This window comes from Calidris pugnax, unplaced genomic scaffold, assembly GCF_001431845.1.
Source record: "Calidris pugnax isolate Ruff unplaced genomic scaffold, ASM143184v1 scaffold219, whole genome shotgun sequence".
Taxonomy (NCBI): Eukaryota; Metazoa; Chordata; class Aves; order Charadriiformes; family Scolopacidae; genus Calidris; species Calidris pugnax.
Window position 1 is genome coordinate 10,502,843 of NW_015094507.1, and position 25,038 is coordinate 10,527,880.

The 25,038-nt window shown below is 38.0% G+C and overlaps 1 protein-coding gene across 3 annotated transcripts in view; it reads left to right on the top strand.

Moving 5' to 3' along the window:
* Window positions 1-4,085: 4,085 nt before the first annotated feature.
* The window catches only part of HACE1 (HECT domain and ankyrin repeat containing E3 ubiquitin protein ligase 1), a 49,444-nt gene continuing 28,491 nt past the window's right edge, over window positions 4,086-25,038 (top strand). The window contains exons 1-11 of one of the 3 annotated variants that reach the window (XM_014964686.1): window positions 4,086-4,268; window positions 8,773-8,827; window positions 10,017-10,106; window positions 10,852-10,956; window positions 12,256-12,331; window positions 12,606-12,737; window positions 13,608-13,690; window positions 15,785-15,881; window positions 17,989-18,090; window positions 20,469-20,575; window positions 24,406-24,652. In XM_014964686.1, the coding sequence (XP_014820172.1) occupies window positions 4,193-4,268; window positions 8,773-8,827; window positions 10,017-10,106; window positions 10,852-10,956; window positions 12,256-12,331; window positions 12,606-12,737; window positions 13,608-13,690; window positions 15,785-15,881; window positions 17,989-18,090; window positions 20,469-20,575; window positions 24,406-24,652 (1,170 nt within the window). In that variant the 5' untranslated portion in view covers window positions 4,086-4,192. Of the gene's footprint in view, window positions 4,269-8,772; window positions 8,828-10,016; window positions 10,175-10,851; window positions 10,957-12,255; window positions 12,332-12,605; window positions 12,738-13,607; window positions 13,691-15,784; window positions 15,882-17,988; window positions 18,091-20,468; window positions 20,576-24,405; window positions 24,653-25,038 lie in introns of those variants that run through there. The other 2 variants (XM_014964687.1, XM_014964688.1) reach the window with 2 other exon arrangements.

A 25,038-nucleotide genomic window follows, 5' to 3' on the forward strand; every position in this document is an offset into this window, starting at 1 on the left:
AATGAAAAGAAACCCAGTCAAAGTATACACAATTTGTACTTTTCTAGAACATGGTTTTCAGTATTTAGGGAAGATATTAAAATGGTTTTAAGAAATCCCATTAAGTGATTATAAAACCAGTATTTTTTTACATAGGATAATATTCCTCAAAAAAAGACAAGACATAGAAATAACGTATCTTATTTTGTGACAATAATAATAACAATTATTATTATTATTACAGCCTCTATTAGTATTGCTTAGAGCACCTATAGCACAAATAATGAGGCTCAGAACTCAAATCTGAACACAGCCAAGTTCACATTTCATTTGGCAGTAGAAATAAATGTAGACATAATCCATACTATTATTGTTGTCTTATAAATCCCATTGACAACAAAGTGAGGTTGCATTGATTGTTTTTAAGATGTGTATGCAAATGAAACAATTGATTTCCAGTTTGGATAACAGATAAAAGTGAAACAGCTTAACGCTGCATTTTCTTACCCTCAATACTATTGATAGCAAGGCTAAAGATAGATTTTAGAATCTGAAAAGCATCTGGAAAAACAAGGATTCATGTACATGTGTATAAAGCCTATCTATCCAATGATACACAGCTAATATATCCTGAAAAGATCACTGTAAATTTCACTGCGGTAGCATTTTACATGGTCAGATGTACTAAAATACAACTGTATGAATTAGTGCACAGGACAGATGCAGCTGCGTTAGCAGTGGAATTCACAGAGATATATATAGATCCTTCATCATTGTTTTCACTGGGATTATACACATTTCTCTGTCTGGATTGGCTTGATCTGATTTCCTCAGCGCCCTAAGAGCATCTATCCAGCAATAAGAGAAGTCCTCTCAAGAGCAGAGGGAAAGCAGAATGGACTTGTTTTCTGTGAATGTCTTATGTTCTTTGATGATGACATAGGAAAGAGGAAGGTAGCTGAAGTAGGTGTCTGTGAATTAAGTTGATCTCTACTATAATTCTGCAAAGGTTCTCCGTTACATAGCCTCATCTTCAGTGCAGGCAAGTTCCTGCACAGAAGTTGCAGGCAGTTTCCACCCTCAGTCTGATGGTGTGTCCAGAAGAAGCCGGCTCAGCCCACAAGGAGCACGTGGCTGATGGGAAAAATGGCTCCAAGCCACACTCCGAAGATGTGCTGACTCCCAACACTGCAATGCAGCAGAGAAGAAAATCTCTGCTGGCAGAGCAGCTTCCAGGAAAGACTCAAGTTGCACTCAAGAGTCCACTGCTAGGGAAGGGAATCAAGGCTAATGGAATTGCAGGAGGAAGCACATCGGATCATGCCTGCCTGTCTGGAGTAGCCCATAAAAATATCATATTCTGTTAGATTTTTAGTTCATACGTTGATGAAACATGAGCTAACATGCTATCTGCTCCTTCAGTATGAGTGGCAAACAAAATAAGAAAAGATATTCTTTTACCTGTTTGTAAATATTTAATGATATTTTTCTCTTTCTTCTATGCTGTAGGCCAACTAGCCTAAAGTTCTTATCATCTTATATGTCTGTATGAAGAATGTACAGAGGAAAAACAGTGAAAGAACTGAAGGTTTTTATTTTTACTTAGTACTGCATTCCCTTTCTGACAACAATCTGCATTCCTCCATATTCTGAAAATAAAATAATTTTCATCACTTCAGAAGACTTTGCTCCTAGCAAAATAAATGCCAAGAGCTCCACAGTTTAAAATGTTTTGATGGTATTATCTTTCTGAAAAGAAACACAGTCTGTCTCTGGTCTCCCCTGAGAATGCCCATGGCAATGAGCTTCCTGTAAAATCCAGGAACAGCGTTTCTCTCGCAGGGCTGATAATTGATTTGAATTCATTCACTGTGAAGACAAATTTGACCAACCGTTCTTAGGCAGTTGAACACGACATCTTTAGATATATGAGTGCAGTGGATAGATATCTTAGTGTCTGCTTATCTCATTATTGAAGAGAATTCTGCTGACTGCATTCAATCAGTAAATGACTTAAAAGCTATAAGCAGAAAGTTGGGAATCTTAGTCTTTCCTTGGGATGGCATTTTTTATCTTGACACCAAGGAAGTTAATAAAATTTGGATGTATCATTGATGATACCTGTCATGGTGTAATTCATTTTAGCTAATTTTACTACTTTCAGCTAATTTTAGTGACTAAAAAGTTTTCAGTTTGAGACCTAGTCTTACTACAGGTATCTTACAGACACCTCAGAAGGTGTTTCATTCCTGTGTAAAACCAATTTCTAAACTAGAAAGAACTAATTACCACCTAATTCTCCATGGCAGTCAATATAGACATGGACAATAGCAATACCACTGGAAAAGTACAGTCTTCAAATAGGAATTCCTAGTACATAATAGCTGCTCACAAAGTTGAGCTGAGGCTTTTTTGGATGATGGAGTCTACTATAATATCGTCTACTAAAAAGGAGGATCTTGGGCATTTATGCAGCCCTCAAACCAGCTGGGTGTATCTGGAGTTTAAGAGAACCTCTGAAGGTGATACTGAAATTTGTGACCCCTGACACTGAACACTGAGGTCATGTTACTACTACCTGGTTTGCTTTTGGGCCTCCACTGGCTTTTCCTTCCTTGAATTTTTATACAGCTGTTAACCAAAGAAGATGTTAGACTTCAAGAGATACTTTTCCTTGTAGACGTCTTCCTGCTACAGTGGAAAGAATAAGGCTTCAAAGCTGCAAATGCCCATCACCACGTCCTGTCTGTTTGGGAATATCTTAGCAAGTGGGAATGAGTTTGTGCAAGAAACAAGAAGAAATGGCACTCATGATGGCGATTGTTTACTTGTTGACTTTTATGTTTCTACAGTTTTTGTTCTGGCACTTTTGCTGGGATTTAAGTTACATGGACTTGCTGATATATCCCTAGGTTTTCCTTCTTCACGCTGACAGGTACCATGCCTGCTCTTTTCAAACACCACCTTTCCTCCATGAGTCCAGTTCAGTTAGGTCTTGACAAGTCCTAGGAGGGAGTTCATGAGGCGCAGTTGACTTCAGAGCACCTAACTAATCTTTCCTTAGTCTGTTCTCAGAGTATAACATATTCTCCCTGGATTCAAGTGCTTTCTGTGCTTGGTTGCACTTGGGAGCAACAACTGAAAGAAAAAAAGATGACAAATAATTTATGAACACTTGTTCTTTACTTCTCATGTCTTACTCTACAAATTATTGCTGTTATTAAATGTTGCTTATATGTTTTTTAGGTTACAGCTCCTAAATCTTCCTTTTCCTGCGTTTCTTCTAAAGTGCTAGCAAAGTCAATCACACTTTGCATCCTTGCTACATGCTCCCTTCTCCATTTTCAGTAACGCTTCAGGTTTAAATCTCCAAGAGTTTGGCTGGTGAGAACCCAGTTTCCCCCAGCCTGGGGTTTCTCTGATCCTCACTGTAGCCTGGCTGCAATTCCAGGTGCCCCATCCTGGTCCAGCACTTTTTCCAGGTGCCATCATCTCCTGTAGCCCTGGGGAAATGAAGGCCCTGAGGCCACACTGGCAGGGTCACTCTTTGGGGGCAGTTTCAAAAGGCAATAATTTTTTTTTTTTTCCAAAAACTGTAAGAATGAGATGTTTAAATATCTGCATTCCACAGGCTTTGAAAACTTATCCCCTTTTCTTTTGTCCTGGGGAGACGTTACAGCAGCCTGCCAGTACGTGAAGGAGGCCTACAGGAAAGCTGGAGGGACTTTTTACACGGGCATGTAGCAACAGGACATGGCAGGGTAATGGCTTCAAACTGGAAGAGGGTAGACGTAGACTAGATATTAGGAAGAAATTCTTTACTGTGAGGGTGGTGAGACACTGGAACAGGTTGCCCAGAGACCCCATCCCTAGAGATGTTCAAGGCCAGGCTGGATGGGGCTTTGAGCAACCTGGTCTGGTGGGAGGTGTCCCTGCCTACAGTAGAAAGGTTGGAACTGGATGAAATTTAAGATTCCTTCCAACCCAAACCACTGTATAATTCTATGGAAATAAAGTAACCGCCGCCTCTCCACAGGCCCTGTCCCGGCCCCGCCCGCCGCGCATGCGCGCCGCCGCCCCGGCCTCTGAGCATGCGCGGTGCGGGCCGGGGCCCGGCGGCGGCCTGGGCGGCCTGAGCGCCGCCGCCATGGGCTGAGGGGAGAGGCGGCAGCGGTGGAGGGGTGGCAGCGGCTCCAGGCTGGGCGCCCCGAGGATGGAGAGAGCCATGGAGCAGCTCAACCGGCTGACGAGGTCCCTGCGCCGCGCCCGCACCGTGGAGCTGCCGGACGGTAGGAGCAAGGGGCCGGCAGTGTGGCGGCGGTTTGCCCCGGGGCCGCGGCGGCCTCCCCGGGCCGGCCCGGTGGGGATGAGCTAAGCTGGGGGCAGCCCGGTGAGGCGAGTCGGGAGAACGGAAGGCGGCTCCTTCCCTCCGCCTCCGAGGGACTTTTTTTGGTTTTTTAATGGCAAAAACAGCAGCAGCGACGGCGTCCGCGTTCTCTCCCGTTGGTCGGTGTCTCCCCGGCGGAGGACGGCGGTGCCGGTCACAGAGCCCTGCCCGCGGCCGCCACCCCCGGGGCGCTCCGGGCTGCTGGGCCCTCCTTTTGTCTGCTTCTAAATCCTTTCCTGAGATGCTTTGTCGGTGACACATTAGCCATGACAAATCTTTGTGGGTTTGGTTGTGGTTTTTTTTTAGTAGTACTGAATTTTGCTTGAAAAGATGTTGGAAGTCGCTGTCACCATTCACAGCCTGTTTTTTTTCTTTTTTTTTTTTGGCTCTAAACTACTTCTCATGGCTGCTACCCACCCGATATCGGGATGGACTTGAAAAATATAGTCTCAGGCTCTTATGGCAGGTAGTTCAGTGTTCCAGCCGGGTGCAGCCTTTGGGAAGACCACCCCTGCAAAAGCTTTTCGATACGCAAAAGTTTCTGCTCCTGTGAGTCATGTGCTGTCATTGTACTTTCTTCAGGCTTTATTTTTATGGACGAGTCTTTGGTGGTCTGTCTGCCAGGTTTCATCTCCAGCGGTGGAGGAAAGGGAGTATTCTGTTCCTCTGTTTGGCCTTCCTGGCTGCTGTAGATGGACTTCCCCCTGCATTGAGCCGCTACACCCTTTCCTTATTGTCACTCATCAACAGTTTCAGTCTCTTCCAGTGCAGTTACTTGTAAATTGCAGTTACTTGTAAATTGCACAGAAGGACAGACAAGTTTCAGATGGATTTTGCTGCTTCCTGTAATCTCTTGAATGGCAGCAGTGAAAACTGACATAATACTGTTAATGTAAGCTTAGACTTACAAAAATAATGTAGTAGCGCCAGTTTAACTAATTGATGATGGTAACGTGAATAATGCTTAGCACAACCTGTGCTGGCTGGAGCTGCTTTAAGTTTACTCCAGTACTAGCGTAGGCAAATTCATTCTGAATTTGACTTCAGCGGTTTGCTTCTCATCTTGGGCATTATTATCTAACACTTCAGAGGTAATTATGTCTGTGCAATATGCAAGCCCTCTGACCTCCAGAACAAGTACTTCTCTTGCCCTGGAAGGAGGCAAGAGTGCAGAAGGAATGTCATCAAGGTGTTCTCTAAGAACTATATGAAACAAATCACAGCTGGACTGAAATTAGGAGATAAGTGGATTTCAGGCACTGAAGTCTCAAATTACATTCCAAAAACACCCCTCTATTCAATGCCTATTTAGCTTTGAGTGCATCTTAGCTTATTACATGGCTTCTTTCTTGACCTTGATGTTCCTTAGGTGCGTGCAGGCCAGGCCAAACTCTTCCTGAGAAGCAGGTTTGGGTTACAACCTGTTCCAAACATGTACTGACAAGATCAGCTTAGAAAATACCACCACCAGTCTAGCATGGCACGTGGTTTGGTGGCTTCTTTTGTGCTATATCTGGCCTCTTAAATTATGATTTTTTTTTTCCACTCATACACATTTGAATGGCTTTAATTCAAAATATATATAGTTTACCTCTCCATCCTTAAAGTAAGAGTTATAGTACTCTCTTAGGAAATGGAGATGTATGTTTGAACTTCCTTATGCTGAAGAAGGCACTAAATCCAGGTATTTAATTTCCTTTGCATGTGCTGTAGCCATTATGGTATTATATGGATGGGCTCTCCTTTAAGATTGCGAGCTCTGCTGAATTCAAGCCAACATCTCTTATGAAATAAAATAAGTCTATCTTATCAGGGCAGGATTCTAGATGATGAATTTAAGTGATTTTTTTTTTTTTTTTTTTTTAAAGCAAGCATTAAAACCTGAGTCTGGTGCCAGTGAATACTCTGAGCTGACCTTGCCAATAGGAAATAGTATTGTTTTTTTCATCACTCTCTGAAGTATCCTTCAGCAGGTGTTTCTGGGCATTTAAGAACTTCAGACAAATTTCTGGATTCTACTGTTGAGGCTCAGTGCCAGAAAACTAGGTTTTGCAGCCCAAAGCTGTAGGTTTTACGATCATCGTTGGCTCTGACTCTGCCTTTTTTTCTTTTGTCCTTAGATATTTATGACTTGAAAAGAAAGCAAGTTAGATAACAAGTTCTGTAAGTCCACGAGGACTTTTTTCTCTCCCTGGTGTCATGTACATTTACTTTAAGTCAATGGGAGTTTGGTTTTGATTAGAGATAATTTTTACCAAAGTAGGCACAAAAGCTCCTTAGTCCCACACACTTTTAATTATTTCTGTAAAGAAAATCTTCGGGAAAATCTGCCTATGTTCCACAGCCTAGATTCTGCTGATAGAATAGCAAAGGGCTTAGCTTTCTAACTATACCATAAACCCCTTTTATGGCCCATCTACACTCATATTGAACTGTTGTGTTTTTCTAGATCACCATACTTGCGATACAGTTAAATGTAATTAGGATCAGTGTTAACTGTTTCAGTTAAGTGTGCTGGTATATTTAAAGCTTTATTTTTTGGATCTCTTCTCTTTAATAGGGCATGATTGTGGAAATACATAAGGATGTCATGCCTAGATTTGGTTGGCGTTCTCAAGTTCTGTTTTTTGTTTCAGTTGGAGAGCTTTATCTTCCTACCAAGAGATCTGTAGAACAGAGCTCAAGCAAGATATTTTTATTTTATTTGTATATACTGGGAGCTAATAATGGGTACATTTTCAAAAAGTGATCAAATCTTCTCCACAGCTTGTATTGTTATTTAGCATCTATATAATTTTATTGCCAGGATTTTGTGTGTGTGACCTCCCTCCCAGCCTACCCCACCCTCCCCAGCAGTCAAATTCTAGTGGTGTGTGTTCGGGATGGAGTTCATCTGATGTTCATGGAGCTCTGCCATAAGGAACAGTCTACAGGCAATTCAAACTCCTGAACTTGGTGATGGTTAGAATTAGTCTCTGCGGCTTTGAAATATCATTTGGTGTTTTGAGAGGCTTGTGTCTCTTCCACCGTGCATCCACTGTAAGCAACATTGATATTTTTAAAAAATATTTTTATAAGTAACAGAATTAATGTGATTTGAATTTGAATATGAAATATTATTTTCAGTGGTAATAATAGATTAGTATTTCTTCTTTCTTTTGTTAGCTACAGACAGACTGCTTCAAATAGTGGGTAGCAGCACTAATCTTGGAGCACTGTAGAAGAATAATAACAAATAGCATAGCTGCAGCATGATAAGGACTCCACTTGATAACTCTGAAGAATTCTTTCTTTAATATTTGGTAAATGTCAGCTCGCCTATCTAGTGGAAGTAGTAAACATATAGAAGCATGGTACATAAAAGATATGAGAAGCTATACTTACAGAACCATAGAATGGTTTGGGTCTGTTTTAGTTCTTCCTATTCTGGTTGCTTTGTAACTTTGCTATTTGGATCAATTAAGATGATAAGGAGAAAGTTCAAAATTAAATGTTTTACGAGAACAGTCCTTGGTTCTCAGAAAGTGTCATCCCTCCTGTCGTAAGCTGGCATCTACATGAAGGGTCTGTGGACATTGTACTCCCAGCAACAGTAGTTTGCTTCAAGCTAGAAAATACAATCATTATGCATAAATAATAATTATAGAAATTATTGTACATTAGTATTATTAATAATTATTATGCATTAAAGCCCTTTAGGTTTTGTCAAATTCATCCTTTAAAAATAATACCTTACTCCAGAAGGTCTATAAGTGACCAAAAGTCATGTCATATCCATACAGTGTGCTGGTATGTGCAGCAGCGGTACTGACAGAGTCTGTGTAGGTCAATGTCAGTCAGTTCCCACCACTGACTTGGATCTTTGTGTTCTGGATGTTTTTCCTTGCCTTCCAATGTGGAATATGAAACTGATTAGAAATTAGAATGGAATTTATTGCATTCAGGTTTAGAGACACAGATGAATAATTGCAGAGTAATTTAGTTTAAGGAAATCACTTTTACAAACTCATAGGTGTAAGAACTGTGGAAGTCACCTTGGAACACAGGAAATTGCCTTCTTTTTAAAATAAGCTTTTTACTTTTTTTTGGTTAATGAAAAATTCTTAAATACTTTGACTCAACAGAATTATAAATTTTAAAAAATAATTATAGAATTTTCAATAGACTATCTATTACTTTGTTAAAGAAAAAAAGCCACATGAAATTTCATGTATTGCAATGCTGTTAATTACCTCTTCTAAGTATGGTGGGTTTTTCTTTATAATGAGACTTCAGGTATGTATAACTCGTGTAAAAAGAATGATCTATTGGACAATGGACACTTTAAAAGGTAAAATAAGTGTTGCTAGATGAATTTTACATACAAGATTCCTTCATGATAATGGAGTAATTTAATTTCTTCACAGATAATGAAACTGCTGTCTATACGCTAATGCCGATGGTTATGGCTGACCAGCACAGGTGAGAGCTTCTTTACATTTCCTTTTTTTTTTTTTTTTTTTTTTAAGGTCTGAAAAAACAGTGGATTTGCTAGAGTTGTATCTGGTAGAGTACTCTTAGGAGGTCTGCTACTGGATTGCTGAGGTATCTTCTGTGGCTGATGTTAGTCACTGACTCTGTACATCCCAGCATACTCTTACCTGAGAAACCTGTTCAGTTTTATGCCGTAGACTGGGGCTGGGATTTGTTCTGTTGATGCACATAGAGAAATTTGTCCTAGGAAAAGAAGAAAAGCGTTGTTTTGTAACTGGATTGTAGCTCTGTGTATTTATTGATGACATAGAAGCTCGTAGTCTCATTAGACATCTCAAAAAGACATGGAATAAGAGTTGGACAATGAGATTGATACTTCTGGGGTTCTTCAGATGAACAGCTGCTTCTCTTACCTAGTTGTCCTCAAAGCGGTTGGGACCTGTACAATGCCAGTGGTGCTACCTTCTGCTGGGTTTTGTAGGCAAGCAGGTAGTAACTCTTACTGAAACTGTAAACTCTTTGTCTAATAAGGATAAACTTTTGTTCTGCTACATAATATCTTGTTGAGAATGTGTGCTAGGCATTTAAATTACCTGATCAGCTCCTTACTGGAGGTCGAAATCACCAGTTCACTTGCAGTTTCACCTAATTTGAAATATTTTATCTTAACTAATATTTTATCTTTACTAATTCATTAGGGCTTGAAGAGTCCTATATAAATTTCTTATCCTATTGGCATATCATGTGTCCTCCTACTTCTTAGTGATTATTTCGTATACTTGTCTTTCTTCTGAACTTTGCCTATGCTTGGGAAAGCTGCTGGGTATCTGGTTAGGGTGTCTGTGTGGAGATAAGGAGGAAAATATGAATTTATTGTTTTTCAAACCAAAGATATGCTCGTTTTCCGTATTTGTAAAGAAGTGATTTGACCATCTGGTCTAATTCTTACTATTTTACATTTGAAGATTATAGTTCATTTTTTTTTGTAGTGAAAGAGCAAAAGTGCTGTCAATATGCATATGCTTGAAAGCTGTTGGGTCTCTTGTTCAGAAATTAGTTGAAGGGAAAATAAATAGCGACCAAGTAGGAAATAGAGTGTTTCGGTACAAGTTACAGTATATACTTTGCTTGGATATTGTGAACTATTTTTTAATTGAAATTATGTTTCTGTTTGAAGGTCTGTCTCAGAGCTGCTGTCAAATTCAAAATTTGATGTCAATTATGCATTTGGACGTGTGAAGAGAAGTTTACTTCATATTGCAGCAAAGTAAGACTTACTTGAGTCCAGTCCAGAAGTTAACAATGAAAGTATTACTACAAATCTAAGGCACCAATGTAAGCTGGAAAACTCTGTAGCATCAGTTAAGATTTTGTTTTTACACTTCCTTTTTGTATTTTGTTTGTTCTTTTAGTAATGTGTCTGCCTCATTGAGAGGGCAGGTTTTACACATGATATCAAATGGCTTTCCAAATTCTAGTGAAGGAAGTCTTGGTGGATGCTTTTTTCCTTTCTGTGAAATCTCAGTCTGTGAAGAAATGTAGCCATTATGTGTATCCTGTATGGCTGGGTAACTCTTGCCTTTGTAAATTTAGAGAAACCTTGTCTGCAGATGCTGCTTGTTTTTGAAGTATTCTAAAACAGAGGGAAGCACTTGGATGTTCATTGGGAAGCAGCTGTTTCAAAGTACTTCATGTGACTGTAACTGAAGGGAATATAACTTGGCCACTCAGTTCTAATAAATTTTTGTATTTGGTTTTAAAGTCACTAAAATCGCATAAAAGGCTAACACCTTCTCTTTAGTACAAGTTATGGTCAGTCAGTTCTCACTGCATTTAAGTGTCTTTCCTTTATGCTTGTGTAACTTGAACTATGAGGGTGTAAAAACAGATTTGTGTTTAGACTTTCTACTGAATGTAATCTGTACATAATATTGCTGTTGTCTTTACTTCAATATAGATTTGGTTTGTAAATATCCTTGTTACAGTTTTTCCCTTTCTTATTTTGTTCTTAGCTGTGGATCAGTTGAATGCCTTGTTCTATTATTAAAAAAAGGGGCAAATCCAAACTATCAGGACATTTCAGGATGCACACCTCTCCATTTAGCAGCAAGGAATGGGTAAGAAAAAATATTTTAAAAACTCTTAAAAAGGTTTTGTGCATAATGCACTTGGGCTGACACGTTCTGTAATATTTTTTTTGTAGTTCAAACAAAATACTTTAGGTTTCACTTTTGAAAATAGGGGTGGTATACTTGCAGAAAACGTGGAGGTTAAAAATTCATACTTTGAATATTCAGAAAATAATTTTATATGAATAGGACGTTATGTCTGAAGTGCCAATTTCAGTGTCAGTCATTTTAGTGTTTTCTGTTAAGCAGGGACTTACCGATTCTTAGAACAGTGATTGAACAAGGGATGCATTCACCTTCCAGTTAGCAAGATTTGAAAGAGGACACTGGAAGGTTTGGAAGGGTTCATAGATTTCAGGTTTTTCTCAGATAGTATCTCCAAGGAAAGGAATACAAAGCTTGCCTGCACCGTATTAGGAGGGGGAACGAAACAGTGAGCAAGCACCTTTTTAAGATCTTATTTCTTGAATTGTAGTGTGTGGAAGCACACAGCTAATAATAACAATGTTGTCTTTTCCTTTTTAGAGCATGTATGTGTTATAGTAACTATATTGTATCATGAGTAATACTCGAGGAGTAGGTAGTGTTTAGTGGCCTTTAGGTATGTGGGAGGAGAAGGGAGAAAGAAGCAGCGAAGTGATACATGATGAAGTGTGGAAGTAGGCACAGGAGGCAGTTATGTGGAAGGGAGGTGTGAGAAAGGTGTGAGAGGGACCAAACAAAAAGGAAAAGTAAGAATAAATTCTTAAGGGTAAAGAACTTACAGCGTTAGAGAGTGTTAAAAGACCAAACAAAACATGAAGTAGGAAAACCCCCTACTTTAAGGCAGTTATTCTACAAAGATTTGCATAGTGCTACAATGAGTGTCTCATTAAATAATGATTTAGTGGTGTACTGTAAATGTGTTCACTGAAGTGTACAGCAATGATGAACTTTATAGATTTCTATTAGCTGAACTCTAGTTTCTTGCCTTGAGAGTGTAGTTCATGCTGAGCTGAAGCTGTTGGAGTGGTGGTTAAGTACTTTGACGCTTTCCACAGAAACATTCAGCTACACAGCTCTGTTTTCAGCCCTGTGCTGTCATATGCTACATTTGCACTGGATGAGTTTCTGCTGCTACTGATGATCACTTCTTTTTTTTTCACATGCTCAGTACCATACTCCTTACAAAGTAAAGCTACCTGCTGTGGTTTGTACAATGATGAATTTGAGTGAGCTCTAAGGAGATACTTAGGCGTTGTAAATGATTTTCCCTGGCTGAGTTTTAATGTATTCTTTTGTTTACAGTCAGAAGAAATGTATGAGCAAGCTGCTGGAATACAGTGCAGATGTCAACATTTGTAATAATGAAGGCTTGACTGCAGTAAGTGCCATTGATTCTCATGATGCTCTTAATGAAGAATTTGAAGATTCTCATTTCTTAAGTTTCTGTCATTTTCCATGTAAATAAACAAAACTGCTGTGTGTCTCAAGTGCCCTTAAGAATCAAAAGATTTTATCAGAGTGCCTAAGCATATGATAAAATTATTCAAAGCTTTTTGAGAAAATATAGTACAATAGTACAAACAGGTTAAAAATCATCTTTGTGAACTACTGAAGTCATTACTAAAGGAAACATATCATCATTTTGTACTTAGATTCACTGGTTGGCTGTCAATGGACGAACAGAATTGCTTCATGATCTTGTTCAGCATGTCAGTAACGTAGACGTTGAAGATGCAATGGGACAGACAGCCCTTCATGTAGCTTGTCAAAATGGACACAAGACAGTAAGTTTCTAGATTTTATTAATACATTGGATTTGTAAAGGATTGGATAATTCCGCAGTGGTGTTGTGTGTGTGTATTTATAGATTTCAGACTAGTAATGCACATAGTAATGGCTAGAAGTGTGAAAAACTCTATTGTTTGTCTTAGCATTGACTGCATGCACTTCCATGAGAATAACTAGATTAATCTTGTGGAGATGATAGATTTTAGTGTTTGTGGGAGTTTAAGTGACTTACTGTATACTATTCAACTGTTCTGTAATACTATTATTGCCTTGTTGATAGCAAGTTTTGATATAATGTTAAACATCTGAAAATGTTCTTCCTTATTTTGTAGAATGAGTTTGATTCGCAATTGTACCAGCTATTACGTGCTTTTGAAATTTGAATTGATCTTAATTTACTGTGAATAAAAAATGAACACAGAGTTGGATCAGTTAGATATTTAACATTAGAAATAAACAGGTTCATGCAGACTCTTCATTTATTGATCTGTGTGAATAATTTTTAGGCCTAGCCTTGCATTAGGGCTGACTACTCTCAAGAGTACAGGTCTGGATGCTTTACTTACACAGCATTACAGCTGTGCAGATCATAGAGTAGTGATCTTGAGTTACACAGATTGTCTCCACGACTGTTTACCGTTAAAGAAAAAACAAAAATCTTTCTACCCAGATGCTTTCTTTCAAAGGAAGCTTCTGAGCTCTGACAGCCATGATTTTCCATCTAGTGCTTAGGAATTTTGGTTTTGAAATTTGTTACTGAAAATTAAATCCTTCAGTGTAATTAGAAATACATGACATCAGTAGTTGCAAGCCAATGGACTTTTCTGTTGCTCTCTTTCTAATGCTGGTATTTTCTTCTCTTCTAGACGGTGCAGTGTTTGCTAGACAGCGGTGCAGATATAAACAGGCCAAATGTGTCAGGGGCAACTCCACTCTATTTTGCTTGCAGGTATATATTTTTGACTTTTGAATGTTGTGCTAAAAGTGAAATTGATTTTTTTCCTTCTGCAATAATAACGATTAGAAAGCGAAGAAATTAGGAAACATAAAAGCTGACTGGTATTTAATATTTCGTCATGTTTGAATGTACTTTAGTGTCTCATCTAAGTACTTAGTATTGTAGGCTTACATACCTTTTTCAACAGACATGTTGAACATGTAGCTGTGCGTGTTCTAGCATGAGTCATAAATCAATGACTACCCATCAACAAGGGCATCACCAGCAGAGATAAAGAAGTTGTTATCATGCTTTACTCCCTGCTTGTCAGGCCACACCTGAAAGACTGTGTTCGGTTTTGATCCCCACTACACACACAAAAAATGTGGACGGGCTGCAGAGGGTTCAGAGAAGGGCAACCAAGATGATCAAAGGACTGGGAAGCCTGCTAGGTGAGGAAAGGCTGTGAAAACTGGATTTGTCTAGCCTTGAGAAAAGAAGGTTTAGAGGAGACCTTAACACCATGTTACAGTATTTAAAGGGTGGTGATAAAGAAGATGGAGACTCCCTTTTTTACAAAGAGGCACATGGAAAAGACCAGAGATAATGGGTATGAGTTACTGCTGGGGAGAATCAGATTGGACACAAAAGGAAAATGTTTCACAATGAGAACAATCAGCCATTGGAATAATCTCCCCAGGGAAGTGGTGGATTCAGCATCATTGGATGCTTTTAAGATTCAGCTGGACAGGGTGCTGGGCCATCTTGTCTAGACCATGCTTTTGCCAAGAAAGGTTGGACCAGATGATCGTTGAGGTCCCTTCTAACCTGGTATTCTGTGATTCGATGATATATGCCTTAGTGTTGGATTGAAATTATATAATTGCTTTGATTGATTCTATTTTCTTCACAGTTTAGTTTCATTTCAAAACTAATCACCTGTGATAAATGACCTTTTGTTTTAATTGGACCATTTCTGGTATTTGTTAGAACATTTACAATTTTATTATCCCTGTGCTTTAGTTAAATAGTTCACCTATGGTTAAAAGTTGATATAAACAAAAGGAGAAATGGACTGACCTGGTGGCCTGCCAAGAAGTATGTTGTGGGAGCCCTGGTCTCTGGAGTTTGTATATGCTGACTCTTGGCATAGAAGGGAAGTGGAAAATAAATAGTTGCTGGCTAATTGAATGCCTGAAACCCCTGTTTTTTCAAGGTGTTGGGTTTTCCACTTAGTCTAGAGAAAGACAGTGAAGAGGTGCTTCAGTAAGCCTTTAGTCTTATCTCCTTTCTGAGATCTGGTAGCTGACTCTCTGCATTAGGGCAAAGTCTGGTACACTAGATTACCTTGTTTGTTTCCTGGGCTGGAAGGACATGGACAAGGAGAATGTGTTGGGAACTGTTGACCAATGAAGCTACCTCTTGCCCCTCAGCTGTTAATTGTCGCTTTTCCTCTGCCCTTCCTGAGCTGTCAGTGCAGGCAGCCTTAGAGTGTTCCAGGACTGCAGATATTCATATTTATTTGTATAAGGGCTGCACTGCAAACTATTTTGTGATCTAAAACTTTGTTGAAAAACTTGTATCTATAACCTTAATTGCTATGTCTTTTTTATCAATCTTTCATTTCACCCATGAGATATTTCTTTATTAATATTTGTCAGGATATGCGCTAAATATTGGTGAAGGGGATAGTCAACTGATCTTGCAACATGTTTTTAATGAAGTCAACATCTAATCACTGGTGCCCAGTTTCTCATTTTCTTCAGAAAAAAGGGTTTTGGAAAGCATATGCTCTAGGTATTGAGGGACATAAACAATTTATGAGTCTAGGCTAAGATGAATTATTTCTGAATGATGAGGGTGACAACAGCTTAATAAATGGGCTGTACCTAATTTTATGCTGCGCTTCTGCCGTGGCCTTGAAAGACAGTAGAAGAATATGTGGCATTATGTTACATCCTGTTTTTCTGCTTAGTTTCATAACATAACCAGCATAAGCTAGGACAAAACAAATAGTTTTGTTTGTTAGAGGCAATAAAGCCAGATTTATGACTCATAGTGGAGCGTATAAGTGCTGTATTAACTCTGTTCTCTTCCTTTGAATAGCCATGGTCAGAGAGACACGGCACAAATTCTTTTGATGAGAGGAGCCAAATATTTACCTGACAAAAATGGTATTACTCCACTGGATCTCTGTGTACAGGTATGGAATTAGCAACACTCTTTTTCAGTGAACTTCTGTCACTTACTACAGTGTCACCTCTAAGTGATAGAGACCTATGAAAGGTGGTAGTCCTTAGAAATGCAAAAATATTTTCTTTTTTTGCAATTAAATTGAAAATAACTTAATTTTTTTGCAGGTTCTCAAATAGTACCCCTTGCAAAAGCTTTTTTAAAAATGTCAGTGAGATCCCATTGCAAGATTGGAGCTCACAAGAAACAAAGAGTTTGCAGAACTCCATTTTACTAGAAAGTTTGGGAATCCTTGATCAAATGGTAATAGGCTCTGTTTAGGCTGTTAACAAGTAAGAGGTAAAGGCATGCAGAAAGGAGTGTGGCTTTTTTAAAATCTCAACTAATATGTGTTTTTTTCCCTTGAAGAAATATTACTAATAAAAACAAGCATAACTTATATAGTGCTGACTCTTACTTTTCAAGGGTATTCCAAATAGTGTATCTGCATGATGAAAAAGGGCAAAAGTCTCAAGTGTTTTCAACTGCTATGCAAAAGCACAGTCTTTCTTGCTTGATACCAAATATTATTTGTACTGCTTGCTAAGGTGTCTTTTCTTGATTTGTGAACACTTAACATGCTTTTCTGTAGGATCAGTTTAAGGTTAATGTGTAAATTACACATAATGAATGAATGGAAGCTTTTGAACCTTTGCTAGAATCAGCAGACTAGAAAGCTATGAACTGAAGACTGAAAAAAATAAATAAATCACTGTAGTTAGTGGGCATTGTATTACCTTAGTGCATGTCATCAGTTTGGCAGGATAAAGGTGATTGTTCAAATTTTGTGCTGTATTAACAGATTATTTTGGTCTCAATTATTACCATAAAAAACACATAAAGTCTATTAAATTTTTAAGCTTCCTGTAGCCACAGACCTGTAAGAAACTATACCAGTGTTCACTTAATGGTACTATTCTTAGTTTTTATGATTAGTGTTTCAAATGTCTCCTTCAGTCTCCAGTTTTCTGTCTACAGAATTCTGTAGACATCAGAATTCTGTCAACTTTTTTTAGGTGTAAGTAGTGACACCTGGTGTTTGGTGTTTTGTAGTGATGATCTTACTGTATTCAAGCTCATCTAGTTTACAAGCTTATAATACTAAGTAAAAAAAGGAGAAAACAAAGCATTTTCTTTGTTTTTCATCAAGGGTTTTATTCTTTGCCCACAGGTTTTCTTTTCAGAGTAGATACATGTTTTTAGAAGATCGAAATTATAGAATCATGCTTGTCAACATGGTATTACCTTGATTTTGAAGAACTGACTTTAACTCTTGCAGATTCTGTGTGGTTTCAATTTTAATACTTAAGTTCTTGGCACCAGGAGCAATCAAATGAATCTGTCACCATTGAAGCAAGTTACGAACTGTCACATGAAGAGAAGGAGCTTCTGGAGTTGCAACATTTAATACATTATTTGGTCATCTTGCTAGTGTAAAATTTGATGTGTTAGGTGCCTGCTTAAAATGAAACTCTGTTAAATAAGAGTTGATACAAACCACAAATTCAAGTTCTGTTTTTTCCAAAAAAACATTTTTCTCAGAAGGTAGTGAAGTTAGTCTGAGCTGTTGACCTAAGGCACAAGTTGAATCATATTTGGGTATTAATTTTAAAGTTAAATAACCATTTCATGAGTTTGTCCTGTTTCTTCCTTTCAAGTCAGATTTGTACCTTATGAAACTTTAGGAAAATACTAATTTTGAAGGATGAGATTCTGGGTATTAGGTGGACATGCGTAATCTATCAGCAATGGGAAGAGAGGATAAATATTGCACTGTTTTTAATCTCTGGTAAATTGTTGGGGGAAGTTTTGTCCAAATATAAATAGGAAAGTGTTTCGAAAGAAGGAGAGCCAATACAAATGAAAGAATTTGATTTCATCATCTCCCGAACATTTTGTTTCTAACCTTGATAGACTATTGAATTTCAGTTTATTTTAGGATTGATTTTTTTTTTTTTTCCATTCAGCATTAAAAAAATACTTTGTAATCCCCAGTAGGTTTTAATGCCTATAATAGTATGAAAGCAAATTCTAATGTTTCTTTTAATTAAAATGTTTTTTGAACTATTGCTTTTTAGGGTGGGTATGGAGAGACCTGTGAAGTCTTAATACAATATCATCCTCGACTTTTCCAAACAATAATTCAAATGACACAGAATGAAGATCTACGGGAAAACATGGTAATACAGTATTATATGTTTTATATTTAGTGATCTGGCTGTGTTGTGGAAATCTGACTGCTTAATATTAGTGTCCTAATTAGAAGACAGTACCAGCTGTTGACTGTCAGTGCTGCAGTAGTTGACCACTATGTACTTTTCTTTCACCCATGGAAAATGTACAGTCTTCATATAGTTTTAAACACAAGACTTTGGGGTTACATGTAGGATCTATTTTAATTTAGTGTTCAAACTTTGCATATTTGCCAAAGTGATCTAGACAGTTTAAGAACTGAAAGAGCAAACTTGTTGCAAGCTAAAGGTGCTGGTAGAACATTCTGTATATACAGTTCCTCTGGGTAATGGACCCAGTTTCCTTCATTTAGTGGTTCTCTGCAGATACCTGTTCTAGGATGTCTCTCAAGGCTTGAGTCATCTAGAATGAACGTGAACATTCAGAATATGAGTTGCCTTGTACAATTACAGTGTAAAAGATTGCAGCTGCGATTTCATTTGATCATTATTGCTGTAGATGAAACTATTCTGTTCCTTTTTCAGCGGTTCTATACATTGTTTCTTGTATTATTGTGGGGTAATGCAATCTAAAGCAAAGAAAGCAAGGAAAAGAATTTTTGTTTCTTGTTGTGTAGGAGGAAGAAAGTATGGGGTGCTTTTTTTCCTTCCAAATATATGGTTTTTAATATGGTGTTTGCTTGAAAATAATTGCAAACAATCTTACAGACTGTATATTAAAAGAAAAAAAAAGAAGAAATAATAGATTTAGTAAGGCTGCCACTTCGCTGAAGTTGGTTTGATAGATTTTTTTGAAGTTCTTATTGTTCTCTGCAATCTCGTTACTTCCACTAAAAGACTGAGGATTTATAAATCACTGTTTAAATTTCTGAGACAGCGTTGAGTTCTACAAAGTGGGAATTCTTAAAAGTGTGTATTAGAAACCTGGGGAGATGGTGTAGATATTTTCAAATAAATGAGAAAGTTCAAGGACTAAAACCATGGAACAAAAAACACCTACAGAAAGGTAAATGGCAAAGCATACTACCATATATTGTATAAATGAAGAGAGTAAACAATAAAAATGGATGTTTTGTCTGTCTGAGTAATTGTGGAGGTGTGTGCAAACCCAAGGTCTGAATGAAGGGCATGCAAAATATATTAGATAATAATACATGGTATAGTTATGCTTCATTGCCAAAATGGAAGCATATTTTAAGTATGGTTTTCTGCAGCCAGGTCTGAGCTGGTCTGCTCAAAGTCTTGGATAGTGACCAGTTCATATGATCTGAAGTGGTAGCATGAAGAGACTAAAATGTATGTTAGAAGTTGTGACTTGCATTTTAAATGTTCTTGACAAACTGGAAAGATTATCAACAGACTGCAGGGAGAAAGATACTGCCTTAGACATTTGTAGCTACAAATTCAACTGAACCCTCAGGAAAAAACTTTCACATGGTTGAGGACAGTGAAGTGTTAGATCACATAGAAGCTGCCGAGGCTTGCAGAGTAGATGATGTCTGAAAACCAGGCAGGCAAATTGGGCAAGCCAGTTTGGATCACAGATACAAGCAGTCTTGCCCTGGGGCAAAGGACTAGATTACCTTTGTGAGATTCATTTCACCTTTCTATGGTCCCGTGAGAAGGATTACTGAACTTTCTGAAAGTGAGAGAAGAGAGTGAGGGTGCAATAGGAACGTGTGAAGAGCGGTGCCGCTGCAAGAGAATGTCTAGGCTAGAGAAAAGTGTGGAACAAAGGAGCTGAAGACAGGGCCAGCGTCTGCATGTTTGCAACATCTAGTCTTTGGGAGCCACATGATGGTATTAGCAAAAACAAGAAAAAAAAAAAAGGCAATTTTGAGAAAAGGGTTGTCATAACAATTATTGATTAGCAGGGTATGACTTGTTATCCAAGGAAGGACATTCAGTATCTTGAGCAAAAATGAAGGTTGTGAGAGCAGACTCTAGGATCCAGGGTTCACTTACACTGTGTCATAAACTAACGGAGGCGTGAACTGGGGAGACAGGTAAATTATGAATTATGAAACTCAAAATATGCTCTTAGCTTTCAGAAGTTGGAGGTGTATCCCACTCATTTTTCAGATGAAAATAAGTTCTTATGAATTAATAATGCATGGTTAAGTATTCAACATTCATAGCACTCTATATAATATTACATATCCTGTAGAACATACATTGATGCTTGAATGGGTATCTTTTCAGTAATCTTTGTAAATTATAATGAAATGTTAACTGAGGTTGGATTAGATGTTGGACAATATAGACCTACATTAATATTACTAGATGTTAATGCCTGGGTGATAATGTTCTAAATTAAATGTTGATCTGACATTCCTTTCAAAATTTCTTCTGTTTTATTGTATCAGTTGCGGCAAGTTCTGGAACACTTGTCTCAGCAGAGCGAAAGCCAGTATCTTAAAATCCTAACAAGTCTTGCTGAAGTTGCTACAACAAATGGTCACAAACTGCTTAGGTAAGTGTGAAAGGATCACGAGTAGGTTGATAAGCTTCCTGGTAGTTAGTGCTACTTAATAGTTTTAATAATCTAAACTGTCTGATGTTGGGTGCATGCTGGAGTAGATGGATACCAAATATAATTCTTTGTGACAGGGGCTTTTTAGATCAGTGTATTCATGAGGACTTCAGGAGAGAAAGCTGGTGTCCTTGTATAGCTGCTGGCACCTAGAAGCTTGAGTTGCAGAGAAGTAAGTGTATTTTTTGTTTGGTTAGTTTGGCTGTATCAGCTCTAGGAAGGGAAGCTTTTTACTATCAATCATTCTTTTGTTTTTTTCCTCTCTTTTTTTTTTTTCTTTTCCATATCTTTGCTTTCTGTGTGCCTTCTTTGTATGTTTAGGAGACTTCTGTTACTTCAGACACTTGTCTTATGTTTGCTAGCTCTGATTTCCTTCAATGGCTATTAATATAGGAGACCAAAAATTTCATCTACCAGTGTGCTGTCTCAGCAGTGCGAGGAGTGATTACTTGGGGAAACACAAAAAATAGGCAAGCATGTTTTCCTAGTATACTTTCCTAGTTTTTGTGGCATTTGTTTAAGGGAGTTTGTGCAAAATGCCTCATTGGTAATCTATTGGAACACCACTAAGCTTTTACTGTTTTCAACAGCTAGCAGAATTTGCTCTGACCTTTATGCTTTACTAGAAGCCAAGAAAATCTATTCTCAAAGAGGTCAAGAGCCTGAAAGCATGAATGGAAGTTCCTTACTAACATGTTCTGCCTGGCTTCTTGGAAAAGAGAGGCTTAAGAGTTTCTATAACCGGAGAGGCCTGTTGGCATAGGTTGTAGAGAAATAAGACTTTGAATGTTTCTTTTCAACTGTGGCCAGGGCACAAGGAGCCCTTCAGTTAAATGGATACTAAATAATATATTCTTAGTTTTAGGTGCTTTTTTTTCTTCCCCATCAATCATGTTAAATTTGGATGGAGCTTGTAGATAGCAGGTCAGAACTCCTAGACAATACTAGAAAATCTGTGTACATTCATTGTAATCTTGTTCTGATGGGTGTTTGCCTTGATGAATGAGCATAAAAGACTTAAACCCCTCAGATGTTTGGGGTTAAAGTGCACAGACCTATTGATGATATTTTGTTGCTGCTTTTTGAAGCACTTTAGTTATTGGGGTTCAGTGTGTAATCAGCTCAACTTGTAACGTGTTCCTTTTGTCTCCAGGCTTCATTAGAGCCAACAGATCTCCCACAAATAAACTGTGATAGTGTCAAACCATTCAGGAAGGAAGGGTTTCAAACTTGTTTTGTATGGGGGACATTGTCAGAAGTCATGGTAGCTGGATTAGATCATATGATGCAGTATATATTTCTATTTCAGGATCCTCAGAGGGAAATTAAACTGATTGCGTGTTTAGATTTGATTTACTGCAGTTACTGCTCCTCTGTATTGAGCACTGTTCCCTCAGTAAGGCTGTAGGAACAGTATCTATGAGCCTGTACTGTCTCTGAATTTGAGCCCGTACGTGTTCCTGTACTGGTGCATGTGGGTTGACAAGTGGAGGCTGAAGACAAGTTGGAAGTTTTGTGTTGCATTGGATGGACAGGCATTTCCAGGGATGCCTGGGCTTAGGGTGTCCTGCGGACTCTTACTGGCCTGCTTCTCTTTGGTGCTTTGTAGTGTGTCACATGGGAAATGGAATGATTTTCTTGTATTACAAGAAACAATTTCACAAAACCCGTGTCTCTGTTCTCTCCAATTCTGTTCCCCGTCAGAGGCCTCAATCTGTACTTCAACTAAGTATTTCTCAGTTGCTTTATTAACACAAGGAGGATGAAGTTAGTACGTAGTGAATACAGACCTCTGAGCCTGGGCCTCTTTCTGCTCCCTCCTTACAACAAATACTCTGTAAAACGCACTCTGTACATTAAAACCTCCAATAATGATACTCTTGCATGGCTGAGCTAGTGTCACTGCTCTTAGTTTCCTGGGTGCCCGCTGCTGTTGGGTTTATTGGTTGTTTAGTTCAAAAGTGTCTTAAGTTGTTTTTTCATAATGCTTCTAGCAGGCAGCCAGGAGAGCCACCAAGCTTCTGCCTGAGGACTTCTGCCTTGAACACCAGCAAGGAGCCAGTTCAGTTAGCATATTACCTCCACCGTGTGTTTCCTCTTTCCAAGAGATAGTTGTAGCATGACATGATTTGGTCTTGCTGGTGCAGATTTGGCCTAGCTGGATGTTTACAAATATGCTAGTAAAACCTTCAGTAAACTATTAAAAGCACTTTAAATTTTTCCTGTTGATGTAAGTCCTCATCCTGGAGACCAGGAAATTTAAACTGAAATTTTGCCAGGAGAACACTGCTGCTGAGGGATGGTAAACCTCAGTTGAAGTTTTTGTTTCCGACACTTCAGTTAGCTTCTTGAGTTAGCTTGTTATATTCATAGATTCTTTTGGTATACAAGCAAAGACTTTTCTAAATGCTAATTTCTGACTGTGATCAGAGCTTCTGGTAATACAATTACAGCCCACCAGTCAGGGAATTTTCATTACCTGGTTGAAAACTTAACATTTCTACTCTTGCACTGTTAACTCTTTGTATTCCTTTCCTAATCTAGATTTACTGAAAACTTAGTCTGGTTGAAGTCTAAATTGTGACAAAATAGTTGTACTTTGTTTATCAGTTTGGTAGAGTTCTCAGTGTGTGGCTTTTTTAAGTTAACACCTCACTGGCATTAAAATACAGTGCTGTAAACAAATAAGGCTTTTTACTTTTACCCATACCATAGGGAGAGAGAGATCCTGATGAAGGTACTATGATGTTACAACTAGCTATGTTTCAGGCTTGTGAATTAAAGGATTAGTAATTGCATCAGAGATTTACAGCACCCTCTAAGGTGTCAGTTTTCTGGTGTATACTGATCTTACAGTTAGAAAGCCCGTTTTTAAGTTGCAAGTACTTTAAGGATAGAATTGAATACATACTCACTTGTATAACATTTATAAGTGAGTAGACTTCAGTAGAAAATGTTTCAATTTCTTGCAGTTTCTGTTCAAGATGGAAGAATTCTTACTGATTGGGGTTTAAAGAAAGAAAACTAAGTTGTATTTGATGGAGAAGTTTCTGCTTGTGCACAAGCTCATGAATATGTCAGAGTTCACACTGTATTGGTACAGAGTTCAGTGTTGGCCAGTTCAGTTAAGAAGATATAAAACTTTTAATATATTCCTTGGATAAATAAAAAGCATAGTGATGCTTTTATCTAGTATCTTTTAGATCATGTTTTTGTTTGAGTGGAAACAGTGCCATATTTCCCATCCTGGTCTCTTGTCTAATTGAGGTAGCTAATGGGCATTTAGGCTAGCAACTAGGTGAGGATGGGATGTGGCAGCATATCTGTTTAGTCAGTACACTTTTACCATTTGATGCTATATTTTCTGGATTGAAAAGCATTTCAACTGGATATCCCAATTTGTTTCATACATCGAGATCCGAACTTCATAAACTGAGATCCTTACTGTAGTAAGTTGAATTTCTTACCAGTGGTTCATGAGAAGTGTACATGTGCGTAAAAACAAATTAAGTATTTTGCAAGATCTGGAATTTGCTGTTCTTATTTCACTTCCAGTTAAAATTTTGAGTATGTGTTAGTAAAATTATAGTGGTTTTGTTTGATGTTTGGGACTGGTGCAGGAAAGAAAAAAATTAAAGTTACTAGGGTTTAAAGCTTAGGGTTTTTTCTAAGTACGTGTGTCAGATCCTACCATTAGATTGCTTACTCCTTGATATACTAAATTGTTTCATTTAGGAAAAGAAACTTAAATATTCCATTTTTTCCCCCAGCTTGTCAAGTAATTATGAAGCTCAAATGAAGAGTCTCTTAAGGATCGTGAGGATATTTTGCCATGTCTTTCGCATTGGCCCATCCTCTCCCAGTAATGGAAATGACATGGGCTACAATGGAAATAAAACTCCAAGAAGTCAGGTGTTCAAGGTCAGAAAAGTATATGATGTTGTTAGGAAGATAGACGTTAAAGAGATGAATTTCACAAAGCATGCATTCATTAATCAGACATCTCATGAACAGGAAGTAAGTTTGGTTGATGTCCCTACCCTTCTTAAGTTAAGCCTACCTCTTTCCTTCTCCTTAATTATTTTTTTTTTTTTCCCCCATTGGATTCATTTGCCACTGATGCACATCTCATCTTACAATTTCTGTTTATTTCTGGTTTAATGTATTGTTTATTAGATGTTGAAGGCCTAGTTACTCAGCTGGTTTTGGTAAACTTTGTTTTTGTTTCTATTTTAAGAGTGTAGTAATCTCAAAATGTGGTAATATTAATATAATAGATTGTATTAATGTAATTTCAAAACAGTGTTTGGAGAATCATTGGGAGTTCTGATCATTTAGTTTTATCCAGCTTACAAGATAAATGGAAATAATTGTGTATTAAACTGATCATTGTTTTCACTGTG